This window comes from Heterodontus francisci, chromosome 10 (genome assembly GCF_036365525.1).
Source record: "Heterodontus francisci isolate sHetFra1 chromosome 10, sHetFra1.hap1, whole genome shotgun sequence".
In the NCBI taxonomy this organism is placed as follows: Eukaryota; Metazoa; Chordata; class Chondrichthyes; order Heterodontiformes; family Heterodontidae; genus Heterodontus; species Heterodontus francisci.
The window spans coordinates 85,009,082-85,029,129 of record NC_090380.1 but is presented as its reverse complement, the minus strand read 5'-3'; the positions used below and the strand labels follow the sequence as shown (position 1 = coordinate 85,029,129).

Sequence of the window (20,048 nt, the reverse complement as noted above, 5' to 3'; positions counted from 1 at the left end):
GAAACACAGAAAATTAACTGCAAGTACAGTAAGCAATTAAGAAGGCAAATTGCACATGGGCCTTTATTGCAAGGAGGTTGGAGTACAGTAGTCAGGAAGACTTGCTGTAATTGTACAGGGCTTTGGTGAGGCTATACCTGTAGTACCATGCACAGTTTTGATCTCCTTTATCTGAAGAAGGATACACTTGCCATAGAGGTGGTGAGCGAAGGTTCATTGATTGATTCCTGGGTTAAGAGGGTTATCTTATGAAGAAAGACTCAGTAGAATATACCTATACTCTCTGGAATTTAGAAGAATGTGAAATGATCTTATTGAAACAGATAAGATTCTGAGGGGGCATGGGAAGGTCGATGCTGAGAGGTTGTGTCCTATGGCTAGAGTATCTAGAATTAGGAAGATATCACACTAACTTGCTTTGTTTGGGCGGCACAGTGGCGCAGTGGTTAGCACCGCAGCCTCACAGCTCCAGCGACCTGGGTTCAATTCCGGGTACTGCCTGTGTGGAGTTTGCAAGTTCTCCCTGTGTCTGCGTGTGTTTCCTCCGGGTGCTCCGGTTTCCTATCACATGCCAAAGACTTGCAGGTTGATAGGTAAATTGGCCATTCGAAATTACCCCTAGTATAGGTAGTTGGTAGGAAAAATATAGGGACAGGTGGGGATGTGGTAGGAATATGGGATTAGTGTAGGATTAGCATAAATGGGTGGTTGATGGTCGGCACAGACTCGGTGGGCCGAAGGGCCTGTTTCAGTGCTGTATCTCTAAGCTAAACTGTTGATTGATAATTTTCTTTAATCCACTGACTGGAGATCAGAATTTATATTTTTTGAAGAAATTTTAAAAATAATAGATAAAAAATATGAATTTGCTTGCAGTTTAAGATGGCCACCTAATTTCCAACACTGTATCCTACATTGCAAGGTCTGTGAGGTGGAGATGAAATGACTGCTTATCCAAGCAAGAACCAAGCCCAGGAAGTTTAAGGGGATTATCTGTTCTTTTTACCAAGAAGAGAAACACTGCTACCATGTTTGAATCACTGGGTGACTGTCATGTGAGAAGCCCCTTCCTATCTGTGGTTTAAAGCTTGTCTTTCTCTGCGGCAGCAAGGAGAAGCTTCTGGACTCTAACACGTGCAGACCAAGTGGGGCTCCCACTCTCCATCTATTTGAGCTTACAAACTCTGAACTCTGCCTGTTCACTGACCACCTTTTGCATATTCTGGCTACAATCAGAAACCCAGATGGAGGAAATCATCCGCATCGCTGTCTCCAAGAGACCCACTGAACCAATCATCTACCTCATCAAACTAAAGGCCTCAGGACCACTGAAATCAGCTAGAAGTCAACCAAATCACCAAACGCTACAGACTGTATACCCATTTTTTTATGGACTCTAACTCAACCAATCTACCTTTCCCCACACTGTAACCTATTTGTGTGTGTGTAAACCTCTAGTGTGTGTGTGAGTGAAAGTTGGCACATAGTTTATTATTTTTATTAGCTCAGTTTAGGTACAATAAAGTTAACCCCTTTCTTTGGTAAACTCAAGAAAACCTGTCCGATTGGTTCTTGTGATGATCATAGCAAGTAAGTTATCAAACACCTACTTAATTGGCCAGTACATCCACTTTAAGAAAGCATTAACCCTGTTGTGGTCAAACAGGGAGAGGGAAAAAAGGGAAGCCCTTCAACCCCTCCTCACATGACCATAGCAGAAATTTGGGGGCTCACACCACCCAAAGACAAATTGGAAATTGGAAGTGGGAAACCCAATTGATCATGCACAATAATTAACAAAAAAAACTTCAATATAGGTTTTCCTGTGGTTTTCAGTGCTAGAGTACTAAAATTCACATTCACATTCGAGGCCAGTATCATCCGAGAACAGAGTGAAGTAACTTGGGCCAGGTGGGGAGACGGTGGCATAGTGGTAATGACACTGGACTAGTAGTTCAGAAGCTCAGGCTAATGTACTGGGGACATGGGTTCAAATTCCACCACGGCAGCTGGTGGAATTTGAATTCAATGAATCACTAAAAATCTGGAATTGAAAGATAGTCTCAGTAATGGTGCCTTGAAACTATCATCCTTTATGGAAGGATGCCCTAATGTCCTTTAGGGAAGGAAATCTGCTGTCTTTACCTGGTCTGGCCTACACGTGACTGCAGACCCACAGCAATATAGGTGATTCTTAATTGCCCTCTGAAATGCCCTCGCAAGCCATTCAGTTCAAGGGCAATTAGGGATGGATAACAAATGCTGGCCTGCCAGCGATGCCCATATCCCATGAAAGAATAATAAATAAAGCCCTATCTGTTGAAGAGTTGAGAAATGTAGCTCGACAGCTGCAGATTACTATCTGTCCAAAAGCTAGGAAGCCCAAAATCCTAAAACATATGACCAACCATTTTTCATTTGGAACTGAAGACTCAGAGACAGGTTTTGAGTCTGAAACAGACAGAGTAGCATTAGCTAAGACACAGCTAGAACAGAGGAGGATAGAATTAGAATTCCAGAGAGAGAAAAAGGAGAGAGAATCAGGAAAGGGAAAAAGCAATAGGTTTCCAGACGGAGAAGGAGAAAAGGGAGTTAAGGAAGCTCCAACTAACAAGGGAAAGACCCAATACAACCATTGAAGGCACCACTAATGAGGGAGTTGTCCCTTAGGTAGGGCCGGGTGCTGAGCTCTTAAAGTTCTCCCAGTTGATACTAAAGTTCAATGAGGGGGATGTAGAAAAATTTTTCGTCTCTTTTGAAAAACTTGCAAAACAGCGGAAGTGCTGAAGTGGCCGTCAGAGATCTGGACACTGTTATTGCAAAACAAACTAACAGGAAATTCCCATGAGGTTTATTCCCTGTTGCCTGATGAGAGTTCATCAAACTATGAGATAAGTAAAAATGCTATCCTGGGCACGTATGAGCTCGTACCGGAAGCATACTGCCAAAAATTCTGAACCATCCAATCGAAGCTTGAACAAACTTGCCTCGAGTTTGAAAGAGTTAAGCAGCTTGCTTTTGACTAGTGGATACAAGCACTTAAGCTAGAGCCCACCTATAAAAAGCTCAGAAAGGTGATTCTCCTCGAGGAGTTCAAAAACTCGCTTTTCCTTTCAATAAGAAACCACGTGCAGGAACTAAAGGTTCCAAGAGCCAGGCAGGCAGCAATACTGGCTGATGATTTTACACTTATTCACAAGCCCTTGCTCCAAGGGAAACCCTTCACCAGTCACTTCTAAAAACCTATAAAGGATAGAAGGTGGGAGGGTGATATGAGGATGAACAGCCACAGGCGAGAAAAGAGAGCTGGAAACACAGGGGGCCTTCCTCAGGCCAAAAAGGAAGGTGCTGAGAACAGGAGTGATACCTTAAAGCCCATATGTTTCCATTGTAACAAGGCAGGTCACCTTTGAGCTAACTGCTGGAAGTTACAGGGAAAACCCATAGGTTTAATCAGGTTACACCAGACAGTGCAGGAAAAGGAGCCCTGATGGAAAGCATAGCAGACCAGGCTATGGCTTTAACTGTGGCAGTAAAACCCAGTAAGCCTACCACTGAGAGTGTGAGAAAACTTAACAAAATTCCTGAGAGTTACTGGGATTTTGTGTCCAGAGGAAAAGTGATCCCATACTCCTCGAGTGAGGTGCGAAAGCCCATGGTCATACAGAGGTCACCCAATACCTTCTGCTGGGAAAAGGCATGACCTTTTCTCCAGAGAGTGCATTGAATGCTAGAGTGCTAGTTAAACAGTATCAGAGGAAGGTATATGCCCATATCTTTATACCGGGTGCACCTGGAGTGCGACCTTGTTCAGAAATGGTAACCGTGGGGATTGTCCCTAGTTTACTTGTGGATCAGGTCAACCTGCTCCTGGGTAATGATCTGGCGGGGGTAAAGATGGTAGCTTCCTCAGTGGTTTTAGAGAGACTGAAATATGTCGGAGACAATTACAGGAAAAGGTCCCTGTCATTTTTCCTGACTGTGTGGTGACTTGGTCCATGGCCAAACAAGCACCGTCAGAGGAAGCTGAACTAGCACTGCAGACAGATGACCTTACTGTCTGGTTATGTGAAACCTTCTTTGGGATGTTAGAGGACCCAAAGGATGTATTAAGCAGGTCTTCCTTGATCTAGGCTCAGCAAGCCGACCCAGGGTTAAAAAAGTTAGAACAGACTGCCCAAAATGAAACTGAAGCAGAGGGAGTTCCAGAGTGCTGCTATTTAAAGAATGAGGGCTGATGAGGAAGTGGAAACCTCCTCGCAAACCTGCAGATGAAAAGTAGATAGTGGTTCACTAGGTAGTGTTGCCACCAAGGTACCATAGGGAAATATTGAGAATAACCCACGAGACTCCCAATGGCTGGACATGTCAGTATCAGAAAAAACCAAGCCGGCATCGGACAGCATTTGCACTGGTCACAATTCCACAGAATGTGGTGGAGTTCTGTAAGACTTACCACACGTGCCAGGTTGTGGGGAAGCCTCAACCTGCAATAAAACCTGTGCCCCTAATTCCCATACCAGCTTTTGGGGAACCATTCAGCAGAGTGCTGGTAGTTTGTGTGGGCCCCCTGCTGAAAACAAAAGGAAGCTACCAGTATCTTCTCACCATTATGGAAGTGGCTACTCAATTTCCAGACACTATCTCTCTAAGAACTATCTTTGCCAAGGTAGTGGTGGAGGGGCTAACCCAATTCTTCACCCGATATGGGCTGCCTGCTGAGATCCAGTCTGATCAGGGCACAAATTTTATGTCCAGCATTTTCAAAAGGTTGTGGTTAATCTGGGCATTGGAATGGTATCACCAGACCCTAAAGACAATGATCAGGGCTTACTGCTATGAGTACACCCATTGGGCAAAGGGTTTGGATTTCTTCTGTTTGCTATCAGGGACTCACCCAGTGAGTCCACTGGCTTTATTCCCTTTGAATTAGTTTATGGACATGACTGAGAGGTCCTCTAAAACTAATCAAGGAGACGTTCTTGGAACACAGGGACGAATCCTCCCTGTTAGTTTACATCTCAATGTTCCGAGAGCGGCTCACAAGAGCTTGTGTAGTGGCTCAGGAATACCTAAAACCTCCCAGGCAACTATGAAAAGCAGGTGGATAAACATGCCAAGACCAGAACATTTCAGCCCGGAGACCATGGGCTGAAATTTACGAGTGCGCCGCAGTTCGCGGTGGTGCACTCTGATGGTGGCGTGCATTTCACGCGGATGCACCTTCCCTGAGCTCCAATGATATTACATGCGTGGGCTCATTTAAATAGAGGGGATGGAACGGCTGCTCCCGATGACGTAGAGGGGGCGGCTACCATGTCTCCGACAATGGTATCCAGTACTGCTGCGCAGGCACCGGCGCCATTTTTAAAGTGCTTAAAGCCCTTACAATTAATTTTAATTTTTAAAGGTGTATAATTGTAAATTTTTATTACATAAAAACCTTTGTGTTGGAGGCCCTTCTCCAGATCCCCCCCCCCCCCCCCCGCCCCGTGTTCATTTAATTGCCCAAAATGACTAACAATTGGCTTTTTCAAATACCCAAACTTTCCCACCCAACTTCAATATTTTTCCCTGCAACCCCTTCCCACCATCCCCACATCCAATCAAAATTGTTTTCCCCGCTCCTTCACCCCTCCCGCCTTGAAAATCTTATTCCTCCCCCCTCCTCACTATTTAAATTATTAAATCAATAAAAGATTGGAGCTCCTCTCCCACTCCTCCAATGACCAAAAACTTAATTTATTGCCTTTTCCACACAAAACAAAATGTTTTTCCTATCATGAACATCCCCTCCAAACATTGTTTCCTTTGCTCTTCAACCACCTGTCACCATTCCCTGAGCCAATTGTCTTTCCCTGAGCCAATTGTTTTCCCCGCTCTCCCCCTCCACCCAACCTGAAAATTTTACTCCTCCCCCCCTCCCCACCAGTGTTACAACTCGGATCTCCGAACGGAGATCCAAAGGCTTCCGGCAATCTGCCTGAAAATCGACGTGGGATGGCCGTTGGGACAAGGTAAGTGTTCATGCATTCATTATAATTTATTTAAATAATTAAAGTAAGGCTCCACCGCCGAGTGGCAGGGGGTTGCTCTGAGGCCTTGTTGCTGCCAGTAAAATGGGGCGGGACCGTCCCAGCATCAAGGCCCTTGGCGGGCCGCTCCCAGGAGGATTTTCTGGGCCCCACCCCCACCACAACCCCCACCGCCGGGGAGCTAGTAAAATTCAGCCCGTTCTTTGAGCTTGTTAGTACTGTTTACATATTATGGATTTTACTTTGAAATGTTGTTTGAGGATGTTAATCTAAGTTTTATTGTAAAAAAGGGAATCTGTTAATTGTAGAACATAGAACATAGAACATTACAGCGCAGTACAGGCCCTTCGGCCCTCGATGTTGCTCAGACCTGTGAAAACATCTGACCTACACAATTCCATTATCATCGATATATTTATCCAATGACCACTTAAATGCCCTTAAAGTTGGCAAGTCTACTACTGTTGCAGGCAGGGCGTTCCACGCCCCTACTACTCTCTGAGTAAAGAAACTACCTCTAACATCTGTCCTATATCTATCACCCCTCAACTTAAAGCTATGTCCCCTTGTGTTTGCCATCACCATCCAAGGAAAAAGACTCTCACTATCCACCCTATCTAACCCTCTGATTATCTTATATGTCTCTATTAAGTCACCTCTCCTCCTCCTTCTCTCTAACGAAAACAACCTCAAGTCCCTCAGCCTTTCCTCGTAAGACCTTCCCTCCATACCAGGCAACATCCTAGTAAATCTCCTCTGCACCCTTTCCAAAGCTTCCACATCCTTCCTATAATGCGTATCAAATATTTAATTATATGCAGGTGGATGGTGTTAATTGGGGTCTTACTTGAGCACTTATAAGGAGACACTTACTGAGACTGGTGGAGGTTTTGAGTGAGGAGCTACATGTTTGTAATCCTTCTACTCTTACAGTAAATGTGAAATTGAGTAAAGATAGACTCCAGCACTATCCTTCCACAACAAGTTTTCTGGAATTTAACTGTAGTTGTTAGTTACGGTGTCTGATAATTTGAGAGAAGTGAACTAAAATCAGTAGAAATGTAATTCATTAATGCGGGGTGATTGAAATTCAACTGTTAAATCAGCTCTCTCGCATTGTCAGTGAGATTATCTCTGAAGCCAAAGTTAAAGTGACTGCATAATTCTGAGTTATTGTTGCAGAGTTTTGAGGAATAAGGTAGCTGAAAATATTTCTGGGCTTTGTCCTATATGTATTATTCACTGGCTACATTGATATGACAACTTAATCTGTGATATATTGACATTTACAGAGGAGTCAACATCAAGAAGCCCATATTACCCAGTGCCAAAGGTTATATAATGGTAGAACCTTCACCTCAAGGAGGTAAGATAACTGTATATCCATGACTGGTAAACTGAATCTTTGTTATATTAGAGGCAGTATGTGTAAGCAGAATGGTGGAGTAATTCCTTGTTGCGAATATGGAAGAATCTGTGACTTTTTCAAATAAAGTATAATTTAATGCCCCATGCAGGTATTTCTTGAATTAGATTAACATTTTGGGTATGAACTTATTTAGAGCAAGTAGAACTTAAGCCAATCAGAATGTATTGTCTTGGTGAATTCAGGTTTGATTAATACTGATCCAAAACTTCATATGTAAAACATTTATTGCTATACCAGAAATTCAACATCATGCAGCATAGAGCATAAAAACTGGCAAGTCATACTGCAGCTGTACAGAACTTTAGTTAAGCCACACTTGCGTGCAATTCTGGTCGCCTCACTACCAGAAGGATGTGGAGGCTTTGGAGAGGGTACAGAAGAAGTTTACCAGGATGTTGCCTGGTCTGGAGGGCATTACCTGTGAGGAGAGGTTGAATAAACTTGGATTGTTTTCACTGGAACGATGGAGGTGGAGGGGCGACATGATAGAGGTTTACAAAGTTATGAGTGGCATGGACAGAGTGGATAGTCAGAAGCTTTTTCCCAGGGTGGAAGAGTCAGTTACTAGGGGACATAGGTTTAGGGGGAAAGGGGCAAAGTTTATAGGGGATGTGCGAGGCAAGTTCTTTACACAGAGGGTGGTGAGTGCCTGGAACTTGCTGCCGGGGGAGATGGTGGAAGCAGGTACGATAGTGACGTTTAAGAGGCATTTTGACATATACATGAATATGATGGGAATAGAGGGATACGGTTCCCGGAAGTGCAGAAGGTTTTAGTTTAGACAGGCATCAAGATTGGCGCAGGCTTGGAGGGCCAAATGGCCTGTTCCTGCCCTGTACTGTTCTTTGTTCTTTTTGTTGTTCATACTAGAGTCTTGGTTGTTCTGGTGCATTTTAACTACTTTAATTTGTGGCTTGAAAATATGATTTAAAACAGAATCACCTTTTTCCTCAGCGCAGTCTGAGATACAATGGCCAGGATTTTAAGAGCCTGTTGCTGCTCGCTGTGGCGGGCAAAAGAAGTGCGTGTCGCACGCTGCAGAGCTGCCATGATTTCCCACACGGGAGCTCATTTAAATAGCCAGGTCACCTTGCACCCCCTCCCCCTAATCAGGTGGAGGGAGCAGGCTGTCTGACACCAGCAATAGCATCAGCTGCTGTGTACAGGCCATGTTGCGATTTTTAAAGGGCAGCTGGTCCTGCCGGCAAATTTAAACCCCCCCAAAATATATCAAATAAAATTCTAACGCCCATTTCCCACCCCCAATAACAAAGTATTTTCCCTTCTCCCCTACCAAAACACGTACATTTGAAATATGACCTCCCCCCCACCACCCCCTCCACCCTCAGACAGTACAATGTTTAAAGTTCATCCCTACCCACCATCCCATACACTCATGACAGGTATTTGACCCCGTTCCTCCCCCACCGCACTAAAAATCTTAACTCCCTCCCACCCTCCCCACCAGTGTCACACCTGCTTTACCCAGATGGGGAAGTGAAGGCGCGGGAGTGCTGACCGCCGCAATGAAGATCGCGGCGGGTCTGGAAGATTGAAAGTAAGTGCATGCTAATGTATTTATTTCATTAAGTTACATATAGGTCCCGTCACCCAGCAGTGGGGGCTGCCATGGGACGTCGCCGCCGCTGGGAGGATCGAGCTGGGCCCTCCTGGCATCCGGCTCCATGGCGGGTCTCTGCTGGCACAATCTTCCGGCCGCAACCCCCCCCCCCTCCCCTACCCCCACCCCACCACGTAGCCCGACACGGGGCTCGGTAAAATCCAGCCCGACATTTCACTCTGGGTGTTTAGATTTGGAGTAACTGAATATTTGCTCTAGCTTCAGTAGGAGCGTAAAACGGGTGGTAACAGATCAGCTGTCCATTATACAAGCAGCCTGAACTTTCCTTCCATTGACTTCACCTAATCAGATCTCTATAGAAACAGCAGCGATGAATTCCAAGTGCTGACTGCAATAGAAAGGAAAATTGGACGTGAAGTATAACTGGCGGGCCAATCCACTACCGGCCTTTTTACATTCCCGACAAAGTTGAAAGTGCAGGTGGGGCTCTGAGCAGGAATGAAGTAATTCGACAGGATAAACATCTACATCCTCTTATTATTCATAATGACAGGTTTCACAAATATATAATGCTGTTGGCTACTTTGTGGATAATTGTCTGCAGCATTTGATGCTGAGATCCTGCTGCAGTAAATAGAGGATTGGTGTTGCTGATTTATAAAACTTGGTGCCAACCTCTGGATCAAAAGCATTTCAAGGACTCCACCATAGATTTTGTTATAATGTATTTCTTGTCTAGATATATGCGTCCAGTGTGCGTACTTTGAAACAAAATCAGGAATCTTCTTGATGAAGAAAAAGCAACAGTGTTGATCTTGTACTTTGCTCAATTCCCCTGCTAAATATATCCAACTTATAAACAAATAGCGTGTAATGGACGGCTGATCCACTACCACCTGTTTTCTGCTCCTGTTGAGAATGAAAATCATCCCTAAGGAATCTGTTCCTGGGGAGTGGGAATGTGGGAAATCAGCAGGACAACGCCAAGGTTACTGCCAACAGTCCCTCTGTGGTTCTGGAAGGGAGCTACAAGGCAAAGAAAAATGGACTGCAATTTCAGTTGGGTATTTTCTGAACACTTGGAATCCATTGCTGCTGTTGCTGTTCAGGTATGACTAGGTGCATTCAGAATGCAGAACACAACTGTAAAAGACAGTTGTGGTTACTCAAAAGTAGATGCAAAGTGGTCATTCTTGGGGTTTGGAGTGAAACATAATCATCTGTGAGATATTGCAGAAATAGTTTATGTTCTCTATACACTGTAGTAAGGATAACAGGTATGCAGCATCTTGCCTGGTCTCTATTCCCAGGGGCAGTGCAAGGAGCTTAGACTGGAAACTATTCTAAAGAAGCCAGCAGTTAGGAGTCTTTTCCTTCATCTTTCCTGTAGAAAGTTAAATAGCCTAGTTGACAAGTATACAAGAGGATGTATTTAATGGGACATGAATATATGGTCAACACAATGTCCTATGTATCAGCTCCACTACCACCCAGCTGAAATGAGCTAACCCAGCACAGACCAAGGATTAAGAGTGGGACCTCCTTACTGAGATAGCTCAGTGACACACCAGGTGCTGCATTTACCCATTGACACAACATTGTTCAGAAAACTGCTTGGATCATTTTTCTCATTGTGTATGTGTACTTTTTGTGGCAACAGCTAATAGTCCTGCTTGGATTTCATTGCCATGGAAACTACAATTAATCAATTGAAAATATATTGATAACCTAAGGTATAGTCCATTGAAGACAGAAGAAAATGTGATAGTTGAGTTTAAAATATATTTTGTAAAAGGTATTTTCAATATTTAATTTTTATTTTTGAGCTCAATTTATTTTTGAAACAATTCCTGCATCATGTTTCTCTTTATTTTCAGCTGTAGCTCTCGGAGAATGTGTCCGGGGAAAACCTTCGGTATCACCATCTGGCTTTTATTATAAGGACCAGTGGATGTCAACAACCTGCAATATTCGCCGCTTTGACACTCCTGCAAAAATTACAGATTGTCTTCGGCGAAAAAAAGTTTATATGTTTGGAGATTCCACTATACGTCAGTGGTTTGAATATCTGACTAAGTTTGTGCCAGGTTGGTTTATTTAGACTGTCTGTCTATTTCTCTATCTTTGTCTATATTTGTCTGTCTATGTACGAATCTATGTATGTATCTATCTATCTCTATCATCTAGCATATGTAACACATGAAATCTGTCAATTATGCTTTTCTAATTGGCTCAAGTAAGCATTTGAATCAAGGAAAGTGGTCAGAAAATTAGTGATGAGAAACCTCTCAGAATTTATAAAAATAACTAATCTTAAATGACTCATCTACCAGTAAAAGAAAGATGACGGTGAACTAATCAAATATATCAAAATACTCAATGAAATTATTTTGCTCTTCCATTTTACTCCATTGGTCCACTGACTAAGAGCTCAAAAATAAAAATTAAATATTGAAAATACCTTTTACAAAATATATTTTAAACTCAACTGTCACATTTTCTTCTGTCTTTGAGTATCTTTAACACTTTAATTTGAATGTCTCATCTGAGCTTGCATGTTAGTTTTTTTGCTCTTTGACCCAAATAGCTAGAAATCTGTTTTGAACCATCAATGGCCCTTTTAATGGCCTCAGGATTGCTGGAGTGGTTCCTGCAGATTGGAAGGTAGCAAATGTCACCCCACTATTTAAGAAGGGAGGGAGGGGGAAAAACAAGGAATTACAGACCTGTTAGCCTTACATCGTCTATGATAAAGGATGTGAAAAATGGGCACTTGAATAATAATGATCTGATCGGGCAAAGTCAACATGAATTTATGAATGGGAAATCATCTTTGACGAACCTGTCAGAGCTTTTTGATACTAACAGAATTGATAAAGGGTTGACGTGGTATACTTGAATTTTCAGAAGGCTTTTTATAAAGTCCCCCACAGGAGGTTGGTTAGCAAAATTAAAGCACTTGGGATAGGAGGTAATATATTGGCATGGATTAAGGATTGGTTAACAGGCAGAAAGCATACAGTAGCAATAAACGGGACATTCTCATGTTGGCAGGCTGTGACTAGTGGGGTATCACAGGGATCAGTGCTTGGGTCCCAGCTGTTCACAATATAGATCAATGATTTGTGTTTGGGGACCAAACATAGTATTTCCAAGTGCGCGGATGACACAAAACTGGGTGAGATTGTGCGCTGTGAGGAAGATGCAAAGCAGCTTCAAGGGGATTTGGACAGACTTAGTGAGTGGGTAGGAACGTGGCAGATGTGAAGTTATTCACTTTGGTAGGAGGAACAGATGGGCAGAATATTTCCTAAATGGTAAGAGATTAGAAACTGTAGATGTACAAAGGGACCTGAGTGTCCTTGTCAATAAGTCACTGAAAGCTTCCATGCAGGTGCAGTAAGCAATTAAGAAGGCTAATGGTGTGTTAGCCTTTATTGAAAGAGGATTTGAGTACAGGAGTAGTGAAGTCTTGCTCCAATTGCATAGAACTTTGGTTAGACTGCACCTGGAGTACTGTGTGTAGTTTTAGTTCCCTTACCTTAGGAAGGATATTATTGCCATAGAGGGAGTGCAATGAGGATTCACCAGACTTGTTCCGGGGTTGGCGGGACTGTCCTATGAAGAGAGATTGGGGAAACTGGGCCTGTATTCGATAGAGTTTCGAAGAATGAGAAGTGATCTCATTGAAACCTACAAAACATTTAAAGGGATAGACAGGGTAGATGCAGATAAGATGTTTCTCCTGGTGGGGGAGTCAAGAACCATGGGGCACAATTTCAAAGTAAGGGGGAAGCCACTTAAGACAGATGAGGAGATGTGTCTTTACTCAGAGGGTTGTGAAAGTTTGGAATTCTCTACCCCAGAGGGCTGTGGAAGCTCAGTCATTGAGTATGTTTAAAGTAGAGTCATAGAGAGATACAGCACTGAAACAGGCCCTTCAGCCCACCATGTCTGTGCCAACCATCAACCACCCATTTATACTAATCCTACATTAATCCCATATTCCCTACCACATCCCCACCAATTCTCCTACCACCTACCTACACTAGGGGCAATTTACAATGGCCAATTTACCTATCAATGTGCAAGTCTTTGGCTGTGGGAGGAAACCAGAGCACCCTGCGGAAACCCACACGGTCACAGGGAGAACTTACAAACTCCGCACAGGCAGTACCCAGAACCGAACCCAGGTCACTGGAGCTGTGAGGCTGCAGTACTAACCACTGCACCATTGTGCCGCCCTTGAGATTGACAGATTTTTAAATACCAATGACATAAGGGGATATGAGGATAGTGTGGGAAAAAGGCATTGAAGTGCCTTGATCAGCCATGATCGTATTGATTGATGGGGCAGGCTCGATGGGCTGAATGGCCTAATCCTGTTCCTATGTTTCCAGGGATTCCCTGGTGAGAGGAGCTGGGTCTGTGCCTATAGTAATTCACCCCAGTGACGAGTCTACTAATGAAATAGGAGACAGGATTCCCAGCTTAGTCCACTTTCTAAAATCCCACTTCACCCTCATCCTGAAATCTGTGATGTACAAGCTACAGATGGTGTAACCATGCACCTCCAACTTTCCTCCCTTCCCTCACCCAAACTGTTTTGTGCATCTGTACTTTCAGCAACCCAAGAACTGCTGCCTGGTCAGCCAATGGTGCCTGATGAGGCTTAGCGTGAGAACAGATGAGGAGGAAGAAATACCAAGCCTCGATCAGATATTTGCTGCCACCAACTCAGATACTGGCATTACGTGTATTTTAGAGGGTAGCTTAGAAGTGTGGTCTGTACGTGGTGAGTCACTGAGCATGAGTGAGCTGCAGTGAGCTTTTACTGCTTGGACTGGGTGTCTGGTGACCGGGTTTCGGTCGCCTTCTTGACTGCATCAGTTTGCAGATTTTCATGTTGGAAAACTTACTTTAACAGGAGAACCATATGAAGGTTGCTGTCTTCCTCCCATGCGTAACCAGCAATGGGCTCCCAAAGGGATCAGTTCTCGCACCAGCCCTCTTCAACATATATACCAGTGACCTCTCTCCTACAAAGTCATGGCTCTTCATATATGCTGATGCTTTGGCCCGGGCTTTCCAGGCTAAAGAACTTCAGGACATTAAGAAAACACTCACTGAAGATCTATGCTCTCTGGAAGCCTACTTCAGAAAATGGAGTCTCCGACCAGATGCTGCCAAGACTGTCATTTCAGCCTGCCATTGAAACAATTCGAAGACCAGGGAAGAACTTCATGTCCAGTTCAGTGGTCAACCACTCACCCATGACTCATTACCCAAATACCTTGGCATCACTCTTAACTGTACATTGACCTAACATCAACACCTCCAGAAAACTGGAGCCAAGGTCAAAACGAGAGTGAGTCTCATAAGGAAACTGGTAGGTACCACCTCGAGTAGCAGAGCTAACACACTACACACTGCTTCACTCGCCCGGGTTTACCCAACAACTGCTGTTCAACCTGGCTCAGGAGCTGTCACACAAACATGGTAGATATCCACCTACAGAAAATCTTGAGGCTTATTTCTGGAACATTGAGACCAATATAGCTCATGTGACTTCCTGTGCTAGCACACATTGAACCTCCTGATGTCCACAAGGAAAACATTCTCCTCAAAGAACACCACTGACTGGCAGATAACGAAGTACTCCCATTGATACAGGACCTCAAAAAAAAAAACCCCCACACATTCATGTAAAACCTCTTTGTCCCCACTGGAAAACATTCCTTACCCTAAAACAGACAGCAGCCCCATCTCTTGGTGGCATACCTCCTGGTTGACTGCTAACATCACCAACCACAACCTGGTAACCGACCTGAGCAGCAAAGTCCCAGGTTTCAACCTCCTACAGAATGTTTGGACAGCCCTCAACCACTTGAGGATGGGTCAGAGAAAGGTGGCCACTTGCTCCACAAGTGGAAAATGAGGACCAGCTGAAATTGTGACTGTGGCCATCCAAATCAGACCATCACCCACATAGTGAACTCTTGCCCGGAGAGATTATTTCCTGGTGGCATCACAACCATTCACACTGCATCAGCTGAAGACATTGAATGGATTGCTACCCTCGACGTCAAACTATAACTGCATACCCAGCCACATCAAGCATCCCCAGTGGGCTGCAGCTAGGCTAGGTGTAAAGGATCATGTGGCTGCCAGCTCCCCAGAGGACAAGGGTGCACATGAGTTCTGCTGCAGATGACTCAGATGAGGATCGTTGGTCTACAGATAAAGGCTGATTCAAGGATGCTTGCGGCTTTGGCAGGCCTTTTTTAAAAATTCATTCAGGGATGAGAGCGTTGCTGGCTAGGCCAGCATTTATTGCCCATGGTGAGCTGCCTACTTGAACTGTTGCAGTCCATTTGGGGTAGGTATACCCACAGTGCTGTTAGGAAGGGAGTTCCAGGATTTTGACCCAGCGACAGTGAAGGAACGGCGATATAGTTCCAAGGCAGGATGGTGCGTGACTTAGAGGGGACTTGCAGGTGGTGGTGTTCCCATGCATTTACTGCTCTTGTCCTTCTAGTTGGTAGAGGTTGCGGGTTTGGAAGGTGCTGTCTAAGGAACCTTGGTGCATTGCTGCAGTGCATCTTGTAGATGGTACACACTGCTGCCACTGTACATCGGTGGTGAATGTTTGTAGATGGGGTGCCAATCAAGCTGGCTGCTTTGTCCTGGATGGTGACGAGCTTCTTGAGATGTTGGAGCTGCACTCATCCAGGCAAGTGGAGAGTATTCTATCGCACTCCTGACTTGTGCCTTGTAGATGGTGGACAGGCTTTGGGGAGTCAGGAGGTGAGTTACTCGACTCAGGATTCCTAGCCTCTGAACTGCTCTTGTAGCCACGGTCAATGGTAGCCCCTAGGATGTTGATAGTGGGGGATTCAGCGATGGTAATGCTGTTGAATGTCAAGGGGAGATGGTTAGATTCTCTCTTGTTGGAGATGGTCATTGCCTGGCACTTGTGTGGCGCAACTGTTACTTGCCACTTATCAGCCCAAGCCTGGATATTGTCCAAGTCTTGCTGCATTTCAGTATCTGAGGAGTCACGAATGGTGCTGAACATTGTGCAATCATCAGCGAACATCCCCACTTCTGACTTTATGATTGAAGGAAGGGCATTGATTAAGCAGCTGAAGATGGTTGGACCTAGGATACTACCCTGAGAAACTCCTGCAGTGATGTCCTGGTGCTCAGATGATTGACCTCCAACAACCACAACCATCTTCCTTTGCGCTAGGTATGACTCCAGCCAGCAGACGGTTTCCCCCTGATTCCCATTGACCTCAGTTTTGCTAGGGGTCCTTGATGCCATTCTCGATCAAATGCCACCTTGATGTCAAGGGCAGTCACTCTCACTTCACCTCTTGAGTTCGGCTGTTTTGTCTCTAATGAGGTCAGGAGCTGAGTGGCCCTGGTGGAACCCAAACTGAGCGTCACTGAGCAGGTTATTGCTAAGCAAGTGCCGCTTGATGGCACTGTTGATGACACCTTCCATCACTTTACTGATGATTGAGAGTAGGCTGATGGGGCGGTAATTGGCCGGGTTGGACTTGTCCTGCTTTTTGTGTGCAGGACATACCTGGGCAATTTTCCACATTGCAGAATAGGTGCCAGTGTTGTAGCTGTACTGGACCAGCTTGGCTAGGGGCATGGCAAGTTCTGGAGCACAGGTCTTCAGTACTATTGCCGGAATATTGTCAGGACCCATAGCCTTTGCAGTATCCAGTGCCTTCAGTCGTTTCTTGATATCACGCGGAGTGAATCGAATTGGCTGAAGTCTGGCATCTGTGATGCTGGGGACTTCAGAAGGCTGAGATGGATCATCAACTCGGCACCTCTGGCTGAAGTGCTTCAGCCTCATCTTTCGCACTGATGTGCTGGGCTCTCCCATCATTGAGGATGGGAATATTTGTGGAGCCACCTCCTCCAGTTAGTTGTTTAATTGTCCACCACCATTCACGGCTGCATGTGGCAGGACTGCAGAGCTTAGATCTGATCCGTTGGTTATGAGATTGCTTAGCTCTGTCTATCGCATGCTGCTTACACAGTTTGACATGCAGATAGTCCTGTGTTGTAGCTTCACCAGGTTGACACCTCATTTTGAGGTATGCCTGGTGCTGCTCCTGGCACGCCCTCCTGCACTCTTCTTTGAACCAGGGTTGGTCTGCTGGCTTGATGGTAATGGTAGAGTGGGGGATATGCCGGGCCATGAGTTAACAGATTGTGGTTGAGTACAATTCTGCTGCTGATGGCCCACAGCGCCTCATGGATGCCCAGTTTTGCATTGCTAGATCTGTTGGAAATATATCCCATTTAGCACGGTGGGAGTGCCACACAACACTATGGACGGTTTCCTCAATGTGAAGGCGGGACTTCGTCTCCGCAAGGACTGTGCGGTGGTCACTCCTACCAATACAGTCATGGATAGAAGCATCTGCGACAGGCAGATTGGTGAGGACGATGTCAAGTATAATTTCCTCTCTTGTTGGTTCCCTCACCACCTGCTGCATACCCGGTCTAGCAGTTATGACCTTTAGGACTCGGCCAGCTCGGTCAGTAGTGGTGCTACCGAGCCACTCTTGGTGATGGACATTGAAGTCCCCCACCCAGAGTACATTCAGTGCCCTCGCCACCCTCCATGCTTCCTCCAAGTGCTGTTCAACATGGAGTACTGAGTCATCAGCTGAGGGAGGGCAGTAGGTGGTAATCAGCAGGAGGTTTCCTTGCCCATGTTTGATCTGATGCCATGAGACTTCATGGGGGGTCCAGAGTCGATGTTGAGGACTCCTAGGGTAACTCCCTCCCTACTGTATACCACTGTACCACCACCTCTGGTGGGTCTGTCCTGCTGGTGGGACAGGACATACCCAGGGATGGTAATGGCAGTGTCTGGGACAGTGTCTGTCCAGTATGATTCCGTGAGTATGACTGTCAGGCTGTTGCTTGACTAGTCTGTGGGACAGCTCTCCCAACTTTGGCACAAGCCCCCAGATTTTTTTTTTTTAGAATTAGAATTAGAATATTACAGCGCAGTACAGGCCCTTCGGCCCTCGATGTTGCGCCGATCATCTGACCTACACTATTCCATTTACATCCATATGTCTATCCAATGACCACTTAAATGCCCTTAAAGTTGGCGAGTCTACTACTGTTGCAGGCAGGGCGTTCCACGCCCCTACTACTCTCTGCGTAAAGAATCTACCTCTGACATCTGTCCTATATCTTTCACCCCTCAACTTAAAGCTATGTCCCCTCGTGTTTGCCATCCTCATCCGAGGAAAAAGACTCTCACTATCCACCCTATCTAACCCTCTGATTATCTTGTATGTCTCTATTAAGTCACCTCTCCTCCTCCTTCTCTCTAACGAAAACAACCCCAAGTCCCTCAGCCTTTCCTCGTAAGACCTTCCTTCCATACCAGGCAACATCCTAGTAAATCTCCTCTGCACCCTTTCCAAAGCTTCGACATCCTTCCTATAATGCGGTGACCAGAACTGCACGCAATACTCCAGGTGCGGCCTCACCAGAGTTTTGTACAGCTGCATCATGACCCCGTGGCTCTGAAACTCGATCCCCCTACTAATAAAGGCTAACACACCATATGCCTTCTTAACAGCCCTATTAACCTGGGTAGCAACTTTCAGGGATTTATGTACCTGGATACCAAGATCTCTCTGCTCATCTACACTACCAAGAATCTTCCCATTAGCCCAGTACTCTGCATTGCTGTTACTCCTTCCAAAGTGAATCACCTCACACTTCTCCGCATTAAACTCCATTTGCCATCTCTCAGCCCAGCTCTGCAGCCTATCTATGTCCCTCTGTACCCTACAACACCCTTCGACACTATCCACAACTCCACCGACCTTCGTGTCATCCGCAAATTTACTAACCCACCCTTCTACACCCTCATCCAGGTCGTTTATAAAAATGACAAACAGCAGTGGCCCCAAAACAGAACCTTGCGGTACACCACTAGTAACTAAACTCCAGGATGAACATTTGCCATCAACCACCACCCTCTGTCTTCTTTCAGCTCGCCAATTTCTGATCCAAAGCTCTAAATCACCTTCAACCCCATACTTGCGTATTTTCTGCAATAGCCTACCGTGGGGAACCTTATCAAACGCCTTACTGAAATCCATATACACCACATCCACGGCTTTACCCTCATCCACCTGTTTGGTCACCTTCTCGAAAAACTCAATAAGGTTTGTGAGGCACGACCTACCTTTCACAAAACCGTGCTGACTATCGCAAATGAACTTATTCTTTTCAAGATGATTATAAATCCTGTCTCTTATAACCTTTTCCAACATTTTACCCACAACCGAAGTAAGGCTCACAGGTCTATAATTACCTGGGCTGTCTCTACTCCCCTTCTTGAACAAGGGGACAACATTTGCTATCCTCCAGTCCTCCGGCACTACTCCTGTCGACAATGACGACTTAAAGATCAACAACAACGGCTCTGCAATCTCCTCCCTGGCTTCCCAGAGAATCCTAGGATAAATCCCATCTGGCCCAGGGGACTTATCTATTTTCACTCTTTCCAAAATTGCTAACACCTCCTCCTTGTGAATCTCAATCCCATCTAGCCTAGTAGGCTGTATCTCAGTAATCTCCTCGGCAACATTTTCTTTCTCTACTGTAAATACTGACGAAAAATATTCATTTAACGCTTCCCCTATCTCCTCTGATTCCGCACACAACTTCCCACTACTATCCTTGATTGGCCCTGTTCTAACTCTTATCATTCGTTTATTCCTGATATACCTATAGAAAGCCTTAGGGTTTTCTTTGATGCTATCCGCCAATGACTTCTCGTGTCCTCTCCTTGCTCTTCTTAGCCCTCCCTTTAGATCCTTCCTGGCTAGCTTGTAACTCTCAAGCGCCCTAACTGAGCCTTCACGTCTCATCCTAACATAAGCCACCCTCTTCCTCTTGACAAGCGCTTCAACTTCTTGAGTAAACCACGGCTCCCTTG

General features: G+C 45.2%; 1 protein-coding gene across 4 annotated transcripts in view; it reads left to right on the top strand.

The window, feature by feature from the left end:
• The window catches only part of LOC137374585 (NXPE family member 3-like), an 89,931-nt gene that overhangs the window by 61,863 nt on the left and 8,020 nt on the right, over positions 1-20,048 (top strand). For all 4 annotated transcript variants that reach the window (XM_068040918.1, XM_068040921.1, XM_068040920.1 and 1 more), the window contains 2 exons: positions 7,328-7,401; positions 10,924-11,133. In XM_068040918.1, the coding sequence (XP_067897019.1) occupies positions 7,328-7,401; positions 10,924-11,133 (284 nt within the window). The remainder of the gene's footprint in view (positions 1-7,327; positions 7,402-10,923; positions 11,134-20,048) is intronic.